The 13,611-nt window shown below is 35.5% G+C and overlaps 1 protein-coding gene and 1 long non-coding RNA gene across 6 annotated transcripts in view; one reads left to right on the forward strand and one right to left on the reverse strand.

Annotated features, from left to right (window-relative positions):
- The window catches only part of LOC115289419, a 49,266-nt gene that overhangs the window by 14,607 nt on the left and 21,048 nt on the right, over positions 1-13,611 (forward strand). For all 3 annotated transcript variants that reach the window (XR_003907620.1, XR_003907621.1, XR_003907619.1), the window contains one exon: positions 4,799-4,895. This is a non-coding gene — a long non-coding RNA (uncharacterized LOC115289419). The remainder of the gene's footprint in view (positions 1-4,798; positions 4,896-13,611) is intronic.
- UCHL3 (ubiquitin C-terminal hydrolase L3) overlaps positions 4,473-13,611 on the reverse strand; it is a 42,714-nt gene continuing 33,575 nt past the window's right edge. For all 3 annotated transcript variants that reach the window (XM_029936598.1, XM_029936597.1, XM_029936600.1), the window contains 3 exons: positions 11,146-11,221; positions 5,309-5,367; positions 4,473-4,691 (listed from right to left, as the gene is read on the reverse strand). In XM_029936598.1, coding sequence (XP_029792458.1) covers positions 4,608-4,691; positions 5,309-5,367; positions 11,146-11,221 — 219 coding nt within the window. In that variant the 3' untranslated portion in view covers positions 4,473-4,607. The remainder of the gene's footprint in view (positions 4,692-5,308; positions 5,368-11,145; positions 11,222-13,611) is intronic.

A 13,611-nucleotide genomic window follows, 5' to 3' on the forward strand; every position in this document is an offset into this window, starting at 1 on the left:
GCCGTTTGTAGTACAAAAATAACCATAGACAGTATGTAAATAAATGGGCATGGCTGTGTTCCAATAAAAAGTTTATTTACAAATGCAGAGCCAAGTTTGCCAACCCCTGGTATAGGAAAAGAGTCAATAAACAAATATAGATAGCCAATGTATCCAGTGAATGGTACATTATGTACTCACTAAAAATAGTAATGAATATAATGAAAAACATGAGGAAATATATAACTAATAAATGAAAATGTATGAATGGGTAGGATCATGAATGCAAATAACACACAAAGCATATAATAACAAGTGACAAATTACTAACTGTACTTAGAATAGGGAGACAGAGCAATAAATGGATGACCTTGTAAAAAAATAAATAAGATAAAAAATAAATACCAACTATGTGTACATGTTGATAAAGGACACTTTTGACACAAACATGTCATTCACATTCTTTGGGATTTATTCTTGACCACAAGGATTTTTGTTCTAAATAATTCAATTTATACTCATAGCTGTCTTATAGATTAGAATGGCTTTTATTATCTATTTCCAAGCCGCTTAAATAATTGATTTTGCAAAATAGCTTTAGTATAGGTTATGTACCTTTAATGCCCTAAGCCAGGGATTCCCACCCACTCCCACAGTTGGACAATAAGGTAATGCTCATAATATATGGCCTTTATTGTCTACGAAACTTCCCAAGTATGACCTAGGTGTGGACCATGAAAATGTCATCCTGGGGACTCTCACCTATCAAGTAGGTGAAGGGAACAGACAGGTTCAGGACCACTACCCTAAACAAAGACATCAAAAGAAAGATTTAGAATAACATTTATTCAAAAGCAAAACAAGTAAAAATATACAGGACACTGAGGCATGGGGATTGGTCTGATCTGCTGGCACCGAGACAAGAAATGTTCTTCATGGCGCTGGGTCTTCTACATCCCGACAGTTCATGCAGGCCGTATTTAGAAATCAAAAGAAATGATGAAACTTACTTTCGGCTATCTGAAAACTCAATATAGTCCACACTTGGATTTTAGTATTAATTTTGTTGAGAGCACAGGGAACCTCATTTTAAGATCTTACCAGAGAATATTAATAAAGAAATTAACTATTAAACTTTGTGTGTACAAATCCTTTTAAATTAGCTCTAAAAACCTTCTACAATGATTACATAGTTTTAATTTCAGCCAAGGATTTAAATAATCCACAGAGAATTTAGACCAAAGTTATTTGCCTAGTCAAGGTATGAATGTGTGAATATGTGTGCACGTGTCTACACACACACACACACACACACACACACATACATGCACATATATGTATCTTTATATTTGTTAGTTCCCAGATAATGCATATAAAAATATATACATTTGTGCAAATATATGTGTGTATATATACACATATATGTAAGCTTTCTCTAAAAGAAATGAATTTCTATAAATAGAAAAAACATTTTTAAGTGACGAAAATATTAAGTTTTGCAGTTTTATTTTATAAGCTCCAATATAGGAATAAGCCTATTGATGCTACTTTGATAGATATTATAGTACACAGACCACAGCTAAAAATCTCTCAAACTATACTGTTTTCAGAATGAAACAAGAAGGCTATCAGTTATACATAACCCAATACAAAGCTTACCTAATAAGAACTGTATACAAATCTAAGATAGAATGAACTAAATTTAAATCAGGCTTAATAATTTTAAATAATTTTTACACAGTATTAAAGATGGTTTTCCCTTAACACATATTAAAATGGATTCACCACAGAATATAGATAACCTGTCTTAATCACAAATGAACATGGGAAATATTGGAGGTTAAATATCATGGATATCATGAACTCCATCTATTTCAGTACTTTAAACCATTACACCCACTGAAAGGTGATGTTTAGTCAATTCCCAAAAGTCCAAGCAAAACATTTATGGTTTCAGTTCTATTCAGTTCCATTTGTATATCAGTCATTAACAATTTCCAGAAATGACCCATGACTTGACCACCCTTAGTGCCTGTCTCTCTGCAAATTTCTATACAAAATTAACCATTGATTTCTTCTCCAAATGCCAAATTTTAAGAAAGTGACCAAAGTATTGTAGTTAATACAGTAGGACTAAATTTCTAGGCATAAACCTAAGAGAAAATTTTCAAATTGTGAGTTTCACATGGGACTAGCATCCTAATGTGTGTGCAAAAAAATGCCAGTCCTAAAATGTTGCTCCATAAAATGTCTTGAAAATGACATTCCTAACACACAGCTTGTTTTTAAAAAAGCTCCGAGACATTCTCCAGTTGCCCCCACCCGTATAACCGTAATTAAAGAAACCAAAAACTTAACCTAACATTTTCAATAGATACTTGACTTCAAATCTTTTTTGCCTATTAACCGTCTGAAAAATTTGTAATCCTTACAGCAAACTTTCAGAAATAATGTAAAATTTTGGTAATAAATTATATATTAGGAGAAATTCAGCAAGGAAACAGGCAGAAAACTGTTTAGGAATACTTAAAATTCTAAGATAATATACAAGATAGATGTGAGTACAAAATGCATCTGATGTAAAGAAAAGAGACACTTGGTTGGTTGTTACTGGCAGGACAGAAGCACCGTCTGTGAACACTCTCAGTTATTTCAGATTATTTCTTCATCCCCATTGCCATCACTTCATTCAGGCCCTTTTCATCACAAAAGGAATTTAAGATTTTCCAAAGTGACTCTTTTCATTACAGTCTATTTTTTTCTAATTCAGTGGTTCCCAAATTTAATATGCATCAAATAACCCAGATATCTTGTTGAAAATGTAAGTTCTGATTTGGGAGGTCTAGGCTAGGGTCTGAAATTCTTTTTTTTTTTTTAATTTTTTTTTAGCATTTATTTTTGAGATCGAGAAACACAGAGGGTGAGTAGGGGAGGGTCAGAGAGAGAGGGAGACATAGAATCAGAAGCAGGCTCCAGGCTCTGAGCACAGAGCCTGACGCGGGGCTCGAACCCACGAACTGTGAGATCATGACCTGAGCTGAAGTCGGCCGCTTAAGTGACTGAGCCACCCAGGCGCCCCGGAAATTCTCCTTTTTTTAACAAGCTCTCCAGTAATACTGATATAACCACACGTTGGATAACATAGATCTAATCCATTCTGTAAGCCATTGTCCATTACTCCTCCGAAAATACTACCGATCTCTTGTCACTGCCTCAGGAATCTAGGTGAACTCTGTGAATCGTGTATACACATTTGCCCTCAGTTATTGGTCCAGAAGTTCATTCCAGATCAATGTGGGTTTTCTCCTAACTGCTATTCTCATTTCAACACAACTCTGTATTTTCCCCCCCGAGGCAAAATGTATATACAGTAAAGTACAGATTTTGAAGGAACACTTAAACGAGTTTTGATAATTGCATTCTCCTGTGTAACCAAGACTCTCCCCCAAAGATATGGGACATTGCCCTCACACCAGCTCTGTGTTTTGACCCAGGTTTATAAATACCCTTTCACCTTCCCTCCGCCTTTCACCTATCCTTGAAGCCCTTCCTTCTTCAAGACGTACATCATATTCACACACATACCTCTCTCTAAATTACTACTTCTTTTTAAGACCAAGCTATAACCATCTGTCACTGAACTAATGCAGTGATCCTTTCACAAACCTCTCTACCTCCATTCTTACTTCCTCCCCAATATATTATCAACAGTGGAGTCAGAGTGAGCTTCAAAAATTATAAACCAAATCCAGTCACTCTCCTGCTTAAAATCTTCCATGGCTCACCATCACATTTGCAATAAATCCAAATGCCTTTTCCTGTTGCCCTGTGTCACCAAGCCCCTCCTCTATGCTCAGCTCTTGCGACTTTCCCCATTACTTTCGATGCTCTGGTCATGTGAACCTTCTTTCTGTGTTGTAACACAGTGAATTTTTCTACTTCAGGGACTCTGCATGAATTATTCCCTCCTCTCTTCCCTACCACCTTTCTCTGACTGGCTCTTTTTCTGCTCTTCAGATCTCAACTTTAAAGTTACCTCCTCATGGGAGCCTTCCCTGACTACAGAATCTAAAGTATCCACTCAGTCATTTTCTAACATGAATTTGACTGTGTGCGTAGTATCTATCACTGGTATGTTTCTCATTAAGGTGTTTGTTATTTGTCTCTTCTCACAAGAACATAAGCCCCGTGGCTGTGGGACCTGTGGACAGTGATCAATGCTGTAACTTCTGCACCTAGAACACCATCCAGCTGATTCTAAATAGATGTGCAACAAGTGCTTGTGAAATAAATACGTCAAAATCTATGATCACACATACATGCATACTACGAGATGGAAATTGTGCCCGTGTCCCAGTACAAAATCTCCCATGAAACTGACAAAAGAATAAGAAAGCTATTGCTAGCCCTCAAACAAGGTGTCTTTCACCAGAAAGAAAGGGAAGAAAAGAACTGCAGCTTTAATGTAGGGCAAAAATAAAACGCAGATTAAGTCAAAGTTTAATTCACATAAAGTTTAATCAGTCAAGTTACTGAAAATATCAAAATTTTTGAGTTAGTGTATGGCAGCAGCAGATTTAATTTTTGTTGCAAATAATACAGTATTTGGTGTTCCCATCACTGACAAGCTATGCTGCAGATAGAGCAATTGCATTGAATCTCAATTCATCAGGGTCACGTTCCATAAACTTCTTGCAAACTTCTATGGCGTCCTAGAGGGACAAAAATGGGTAATTTTTCAGTTTATAAATGTGTTTTATTACTAAATGATAAATAAGTGGTTCATATTTTCCTAATTCATACTCATTTTATATTGCAGGCTTCTTTTTTCCCAATGCAAAATAACTTAAAGCACACCAGAAGAGTGAATGGTTGGTTGGTGGCCTACCTTGCTCAGCACAAAACTGTAAGATACAGTAAGTGTTCTTTCTTAAAATATTTTTTTAAACTTTTAACTTGAAAATTATATATTTTGTTGATTCTTACCCACATGATTTGTTCATAAATTTAAAAATCTCTACATCAGGATCAAGACACCAATGATGGTATCTTTGATTCAGTGAAATACAGGACAGGAGGAGGGCGTGCACCTCTTTCACTACTGTTCTTGTCGTTTTCAAATTTGACACTTGTTCACCCAAAGAGCTCTGAAAACCTCTTCACTTGCTGTAGATTTTTAACCCTAACTCAGAGTTTTCTTTTCGGATTTTCCCAAAAAAAGCAAAGACATGGAAGCATCCGAATACGGAGAAAACATTATAAAAGTGATCTCTAGACATATTTTAAGACTAACAAGAACGCCAATAACACTGATGAGTTTTGTTGTTACCTCTAATAAAGTTTCATCACTAGTTTCCCCATGGTTAATTGGAAATGGCTTCCGTCCATCTGTGGAAAATGAACAAATAGTTGAATGTTTAGCTGTGTACACAGGACAATATACTTCCAACTTTCATTTTCCTCTTCCCACAGTGAGGCCGAGTTAAAAGATACTGAAAATAAAATATCCTAAAAAACTGATTTCAAACGTGCTATTTTTTTTTTACATTAAATGTTATTAGACCCTTGTTTCCATGTTTGAAAGCCTAAATTAGCTCCATAAACAGAAATTTTAGAAACAAATGTGGCTTTGATTTCCTTAAAAAGGTAAAACTAGGAAGTCAGTTTTCAAAAAGTTAAAATCCTAGTTTCTACTCTCATAAATATGAAAAATGTATCACTTCACTTTAAAAGCTGAATCAGGGGCACCTGGGTGGCTCAGTCGGTTAAGTGTCTGACTTTGGCTCAGGTCATGATCTCACGGTTCGTGGGCTCAAGCCCTGCGTCGGGCTCTGTGCTGACCGCTAGCTCAGAGCCTGGATCCTGTTTTTGGATTGTGTCTCCCTCTCTCTCTGACCCTCCCCTGCTCCTGCTGTCTCTCTCTGTCTCTCAAAAACAAATTAAAAACATTAAAAAATTAAAAAATTAAATAAAATAAAAGCTAAATCAGAAAGCTCCTAAGTAAGATAGACATGCTTACACCAAAGAATGGAAGCCACAAGATTTGTATATCCCCACTGCTAATTATGTACCTCCCAAGGAGGAGTACAGAGCAATAATCTAAACAACCTAGGGTCATTTCACTAACCACCAAAATTAATTAAATACAAATATAAACATCTTGAACAAACTACTCCTTTATGAATGCAATGAAACTAGGAAAAAGTCTAGTATTGTATAAACTCATCCTAACCTAAAGTTAATGGACACTCTCCTCAAGTCTAAATCTCAGAGGTCTTATAAGTGGCACTTCAAGTTCAATCCATAAAACGCAATCCCTTTTATAATTCCATGGCTTCTAAACAATAAAAATGTTTGAAGCCATATGCATATATAGCATTAGAGTTGGACTGATAGAAACCACTTTGGAAGAAAATAAGAGGGAAGATTAACTAAATAAACCAAAAGGCAAAATGAGACAAATATTAAATCTAGAGAAATATAAATTTTTTAAAAAGTGCATTAATTATGACTCAGCTGAGAATGTTTCTGTCGTCACAATAGTACAAACAACTACAACAGAACTAGAAGAAGAGGAGAAAGGAAATAATCTATTTTGTGATTGGGAGTGGGTAAGAACAAGAGTGACACAGGAAAAGTAAATTCTCTTCCTTGTGGGGAGTGAAGAAATAATACTGAGGCCACTTCCACCTCCTGCCAGGCTGCAGTGACCGGCACCGGACGGGGCCTCCCGCTGGAAACAACTAAAAAACTGGACGAAACAGTTGAAACAGCTGTTCTTAGACATTAGAAAATTGGCAGCTTGTATGAAAGCCCAAGAGTACTGGCAGCTTCCTGTCAGGTCCATAATGGGAAACCCAAGCAGAGCACAATCATCTTAATGAGGAGAATGAGCAGAACGACAGCAGAATTCAGGAATTTGCACATTATCAGAGAGAAGGTAGCTCCCCACTTTGCAGAACTGTTGCTCTTTGTCTGGGCCAGGATCTGCGTGCCAGAGGTGGGGGGGGGGCGACTGTGGGGGGGGGGGGGGGGGGGGGGGGGGGGGGGGGGGGGGGGGGGGGGGGGGCGGGGGAGTGGGAGTGGGTAGGCAGCAGTTTCTGGGTCTGAGTTTTAGGCTTGGGGTGGCCAAGAGCTCGTTTATGTACAAGAGGAAAGGGAAAATAAAGAAATACACAAAGAGTAATGGAGAAGAACACTAGAATAAATTGTATGGTATTAGATTAGTTTAGAAGTGTTCATGTAAATGCATGCTTTTAAATATATAAACAGATATACTTGTGGGTACGTCTATACACATATGAATATATACATATGAGAGTGTATTTTTATAATACACACAAACATTTCCTAGCTTTGTCTGCTGAGAGGGCCTCGTAGCAGTGAGCACACCTACTGCCCAAATATTGGTTCTAAACACCATTTTCTGCTAAAAGGAACCAGGGCTCTATGGAAAAACACCTAAAGAGAAACCTGGGGCACAGAAAATAAGACACGTCTAGAACATCTTATTCTACCTGATAGTTAGAAAGTGCTTGAAGAAGAAACATATCAAAAGCACAAAAGGGCCAGCTCGAAGGGGTTCCCTTCAAGGCCAAGCCTGGGAAAATTTGAGTATGAAAATAAACGATGAAAACGGAAAGTAACCTCCTGAGTAAAATACGAATCCAGGAGTCCATTCCGACATTAAATGAATGAAGAGAGGAAAAAGGAAAGCTGCTAATGTTGAAGGGATTTAAAAAAAAATTACCATTTGGCAACCATCAAAGTGATAATTCAGTTAAGAATCATCAATGGATGCTAAATCTGATAAAGGCTTAATGAGAAACTGTACATTTTACATTGGCTTGAAGTATCTCCTGAATATTTATTCATCACATCTAATAAGTATAACATATTAACATATTAATGGTTAACATACTTGTTAACTTTATAATGGAGAAACCAGGCAGATACCAGCTAAACCAAATGCTAAAGGTTATCATCACCAATAATGGGACGAATCAACATCAGGAGCCTCCTGAAATGATGCTCCACAGCACCACATCTGCGGTATATGTACCAAAAATGTACAAATTATGAGGAAATTATCAGACAACCCAAACTGAAAAATAATCTCAAAGTAACTGCCCTATATGCTTAAAAATTAATGTGAAAGACATGAGAGGCAAGAATAGATTGAGGAACCATTCCGGATTAAAGGAGATAAACATGACAACTAAATACAACACACAACCCTGGACCGGATTCTGGACCTACAGAGAATGCTGTAAAAATCAGAAAAATTTGAGTAGCATTTGTAAATTCAATGATAAGACGGATCAGTGTTAGTTTCCTGATTTTGATGGTTACACTGTAGTTATGTAAGAGAGCATCTGCCTGTTCTGAAGAAATATATAAATATTAGAGGATAATAGGGCACCATGTCTGCAACTTATTTTCAAATGGTTCAGACACATTAACTAAATCTGGGGAATCTAAGTAAAGAGTTTATGGGAACTCTATACAATTTCTATAATTTTTATAAAAAATTAAAATGATTTCAAAATTAAAATGTTTTAAATGATTCAACCAACTAGTATTTTTGTTACTCCAGGTAGACAATCATTCTTTGGTAAACAGTTTTCTAATCTACTAGTTCAATCAGTTCTAAATCCACTTTCAAACTCCATTTTTCTAATGCATCCATGAAAAGTAATTATATCTATCTAAAAATATGTACTTCTCCCCCGGCCTACATATGCCAGGAATGACATGAAAGTCCTACAGAAAAGGAAGATGTGATTAAAAAAAAAAAAGATAAATAACTCAGTTCCTTTCATCGGGTAAACTTACAATTTAGTATAGAATGAATATATTAAAGATGATCACTATCCTTTGTTGAGTAATTGTCCTGTAGAAATTAACTTGCACCATGTCTACACTCTGATAGCCTTATTTTTAGTTAACTTTTTATTTTTTTAATGTTTGTTTTTTGAGAGAGAGACAGAGTGTGAGTGGGGAAGAGGCAGAGAGAGAGGGAGAAACAGAATCTGAAGCAGGCTCCAGGCTCTACATTGTCAGCATAAAGCCCAACACGGGGCTCAAAATTGGGAACCAGGGGGTCATGACCTGAGCCAAAAGTCAGACACGTAACCGACTGTGCCACCCACCCAGGAGCCCCTGATAGCCTTATTTTTAAAAATAAGATGGCCTCAAAATGATTTTTTTTCCTTAAAAACCATATGCTGTTCTCTTAATCACTGTTTTCTCTTTGCTAACTCCATAGTCTTTTTGTTCAACATTCCTTTTAAATTATTAGGAATTCGCAACAGGGTTACTGCCAGTTTCCCTCTCACTGAATCAGCAAGTCCCCATTTTCATTTGTTTTGTCTTATCCCTGTTCCGCTGACATCTAAAAGATTATTGCTATTCTTTAGAGTTCTGAAATTCTTTAAACTCATTTAAAGAATGTAATCCCCAGAGGGCTGTAATTCTCTATCGGCCATGATCATCCTTCTTGCTAAAGAATACCTAGACCTCAGTAGTTCTGCCTTTCTTTTCTGATGTTCTTCCTTTTCTGGTGTTCAAACCAATTTTAAAATTCTTTTGCGCTGATCTTGGCATGCTACAAAAGAAAACCATTCTTCATATGTAGCTTACCCTTTGATATAGTTTCCTTCTAACTGTCCTTTTTAGCCTTTGATCTCAAGAGAACTAACCAAATTGAATTTTTTAGTCAACTCCCCGCCACGGAGATGATCAGAGATTTCTTTGCCCTAAATGTCTCTTAGATATTATTGTTTGGTCTCCTGATAAGTCTCTTATTAGGGAAGTCATCGTCACTTTCATGGTTTCTGGTTATGGCTCACAGTTATCACTTCTCTGGCCTTTCCTAAGTCTACTTTCTTGAGGTCAACAAAATGTGGCTGGTAAGTCATAGCATTCTCCTTGCTTCCATTTCCACTAGCTACTCTTTATGATTCAGACTTCAGAGTAGAAACTCAGTCTCCAGAAATCTGACACGTGATTCCCAATCACTATGACATCTTATCTCTATACAGACCTGGTAGACGGAGTTAGCTAACTAACTTCTACCCCGCCCTGCAGGCCTATCACATACTCCCGTGACAATGACTTCAGCTCAGTGTGATTCTAACTCAAAACACTCTACTGCTGTACACAACCCTCAGGGTTATAGGTATCTATACAGTTGTGTTCTTTTTCCTCACCCCTTTAATGGAACCATTTCTTTTTAATCGAGTGTATTATTCCTTTGCTATATTCCAAACATAAAATCTACCTAAATTTTACAGACCATGTTTACAGGAGTTCTTCCAGAACTCTTCTGCCTTTAAATAATTTAAGGAAAATGAAAGTGGCAAGTTAATATTTAGATGGCAAATGGGAAGAAAGAGAACTAAAAATTATGGTGTCTAGAAATTGAAAAGACTTCTCTTCTCTATTTGGCCTTTTTTTAACCCAAGAAAGTCTCATGGAGAAGGACAAGAAGAACTCACAATAAGTATTATATACCAACTATTAAAGAATCTTATATAAGAGATGTGCTACGTTTGAATGGATCAATTAACACTATGAGGATCTCCTCCAATACTCCCCAAATAGTCCACCTACAGGTAATTTCTAGAAAAGAAGTGTAGGTATAGACCAAAATGCCAAATAATTAATCATGGCTACTTTGACATATGTCTTAAGGAATGGCTGCCAGAAAACACAAAGTCCTGTAAAGTTAAAAAATCAGACGCAACACAAAGAGCTAGTATAAAAGCCTGAAAACTAGTAATACACATTCCTGAATACAAAAATTAGTCATTTTGAATATTACACTGTATTTTAAAAGTTGCTTCAGGATCAAGATGGTTCATCCAGATGTTGATGATAACGAACTTAGTAATTTAGCTAAGAATGCTGAAGTGATTTACAGAAGTTTCCTATGATTTCTACTTCTCTGCTTTGCTTGAGATGCAAAGGTGGTATGCAAACTTTTTTGAATTATAAGTTGCTTAAACATCAAAAATTTTATTTTTTTCTAGTAAAAAAATCTTAAATGGAAAACTGTCATTATGCCAACTCAAGTAAACACACTAAATATCAACAGTCCTGTTAATCATAAATACTTTCCCATTTATCATTTCTCTCCCCAGAATAAATTTAAATAGTTCTTACCTAATTCATAGAGATGCCCATCTACATGAACTAATGCAATAAAATGAAGATCTACTTTTTCATCTATACTTGGCGCCTGAAATAGGAGGGAAAAATACATATTATACATGTTAGTAGTCAATCAGTCATGAACATGTAAACACATACAAATATGAAATGGCATGAGAAAACATTCATCCAACATAATTCAAGGCTTATTAATCTTTGATACGGCGAACAAAGAATTAACACGACCACATTTATGACAATGTCTTCATCCATCAACCAGGAAAACCTCGACTAAAGCACATCTTTCTGAATCTCAACGGATCTAAAAACCTTTTGTACTGTCCACCCCTGGAAGGCCCCATGCCAAATACAATGCCAGGTACCTAGTCAATGCCCAATACATTCCTGCTGAATGACGTGAGTGCGTGAACCGATTTGTCTAATTTTTGAAATTTGAAATAAAGTTTTTTAAAAAAAATTAAGAGCATAAAGTTAAAAGAAACTTTTTAAGCAAAATTTTCAGACATCAAGAAAGTGAATTTTTTCATTCATGATTTGAACTTGATAATCTCAGTTTTTGAACAGTGTAATATAGTCTTAGAATAAAACAACTCTCATTATTCATCATAGATTCAAAAAGTTTAAAAATGAATAAGTGCAGGAAAATAGCCCAAAAGAGTAAAGGGGGAAAAAAAAGATAAAAGCAAGTTGAAGTACAATGATTTTTCTCTGGCTTTCTTAGTAAACTATTTAAAATTAAAATTACATCTACTTGTTTTTTGTTTTGTTTGTGTATGTGTGTGTGTGTGTGTGTGTTTAGTTTACTAAATTCAATTTGTATTAAGCAATATCTGCTACATTTCTTAGAAATTTAAATAAATTACCCAAGGTCAATACACGATTAGCTGGCACTATGACACCGCGTAAGCTGTACAGTTACCAGTACTATGAGTTAGCTATGTATCAAATCTAAATGGTTTGAAGTAAAATACAATCCCTGTTAAATGCAAGGACAAATGTAAGAGGCAAACGTTTTAAAGAGGCAGAAATCAAATTACGTCTCATATTAACATCCTGTAAGTAACACATTATCTGACCTCCAAAATTTCTTTTCATCTTCAGGTAATTTTATAATTAGTAGTTGTAATAAGAAGTTTTCAGATGCAAAAACTGAAAGTTACAGAATAAACGTTATTTTGGATTTACTGAATGCTTCTAAAACATTTGTGGATAGAGTAGCTCATCTAAATTCACATCATTCTTCAGAGATTATTTCCTTCCAATTATGAATGGGAGAATCTCAATGTAACATTAATGTGGTGAACTAACTCTTCTTAATTTCAACTTAGAATGAAGTCCACTGTTGGTAGTAGTCAAAATTATCTACTTTTACTATTGCTCCAATAGTAGACTCCTCTCAAGCCCCATCTTGCAGTGGCCCCTATGAGAACGAACTGGGAGGGAGTCCCATTCCATCTTTAAACAATTTGTTGGAATTATCCTTCATCTGAGGCTGATATATGTCTCCCAGTATTTTCCATTATCTTAGAAAAAGTTTAATCCCTCTAGAACATGATATTTCTTTACATATTTAAAGACAGTGATAGTGAGTTCCCTTACTTTCCTGGTTAGAGAATCAAAAAATATTAGTGATCACTCAATATAATATCCTCATTTCACTAATGACCAAAAGAAAATTCCAGTTTTTCAAGGCTAATCCTAAGTAATTCTACAAACTATACATTCAGTTCTATAATAGAAAATACTAGAAATGAAATGATTCTTTATCCAACTAGAAAATGCTCTTACTCATTTTAAGACAATTCTCCAACAGGCTATCAAGTATTTTAAATTTTTTGAGCTATTATATTTTCAAAAATTACATATTATCTTAGCCCCATCTCTTAAGAACAATACATCTTATAGCGTCTATTTTTCATAATCTGTCAGTACATACAACCATGCTAAAGGTAAAAGTAGTACAGCTGGAGTCCGAGACCTGAATATGTAGGTACCCCATCCCTGTGTGTGCTGGGTTTCTGTTTTAAAGTTTAAGTGAAATGCATGAAAGTACTTTGTAAATTGTTAAGTGCTATAAAAGCATTATGTAATGTTAAAATAGTAATACTACATTATCACAAATATAAGAAATCACTCAAGCTAGTGACTCATTATTGTGAGTCATTATACCTTTTATCCAAAACTGTGTACTAAAAATATAAAACTCTAAAGAGGGTCTGAGAAACCTTCAAATTATTATAAAAGGTTAGGAAAGATCAAAATTTCCAATCCTTCCACAAAATCTCAGTACCTATTAGAAGCCTTTCCCTTTGGTCTACTTCATTAGTCCGAAATTAGCAATTGTCCAAATGCTTAAGAACTATTCCACTAAACATAAGAACAATAAATAAAAGCCAAAGTCTTCAATTTAAAAAAATGACCAAGAAGGCAGAAAACAGAAACTACAGACTGTATCGT

Source organism: Suricata suricatta, chromosome 4, assembly GCF_006229205.1.
Source record: "Suricata suricatta isolate VVHF042 chromosome 4, meerkat_22Aug2017_6uvM2_HiC, whole genome shotgun sequence".
NCBI lineage: Eukaryota > Metazoa > Chordata > Mammalia > Carnivora > Herpestidae > Suricata > Suricata suricatta.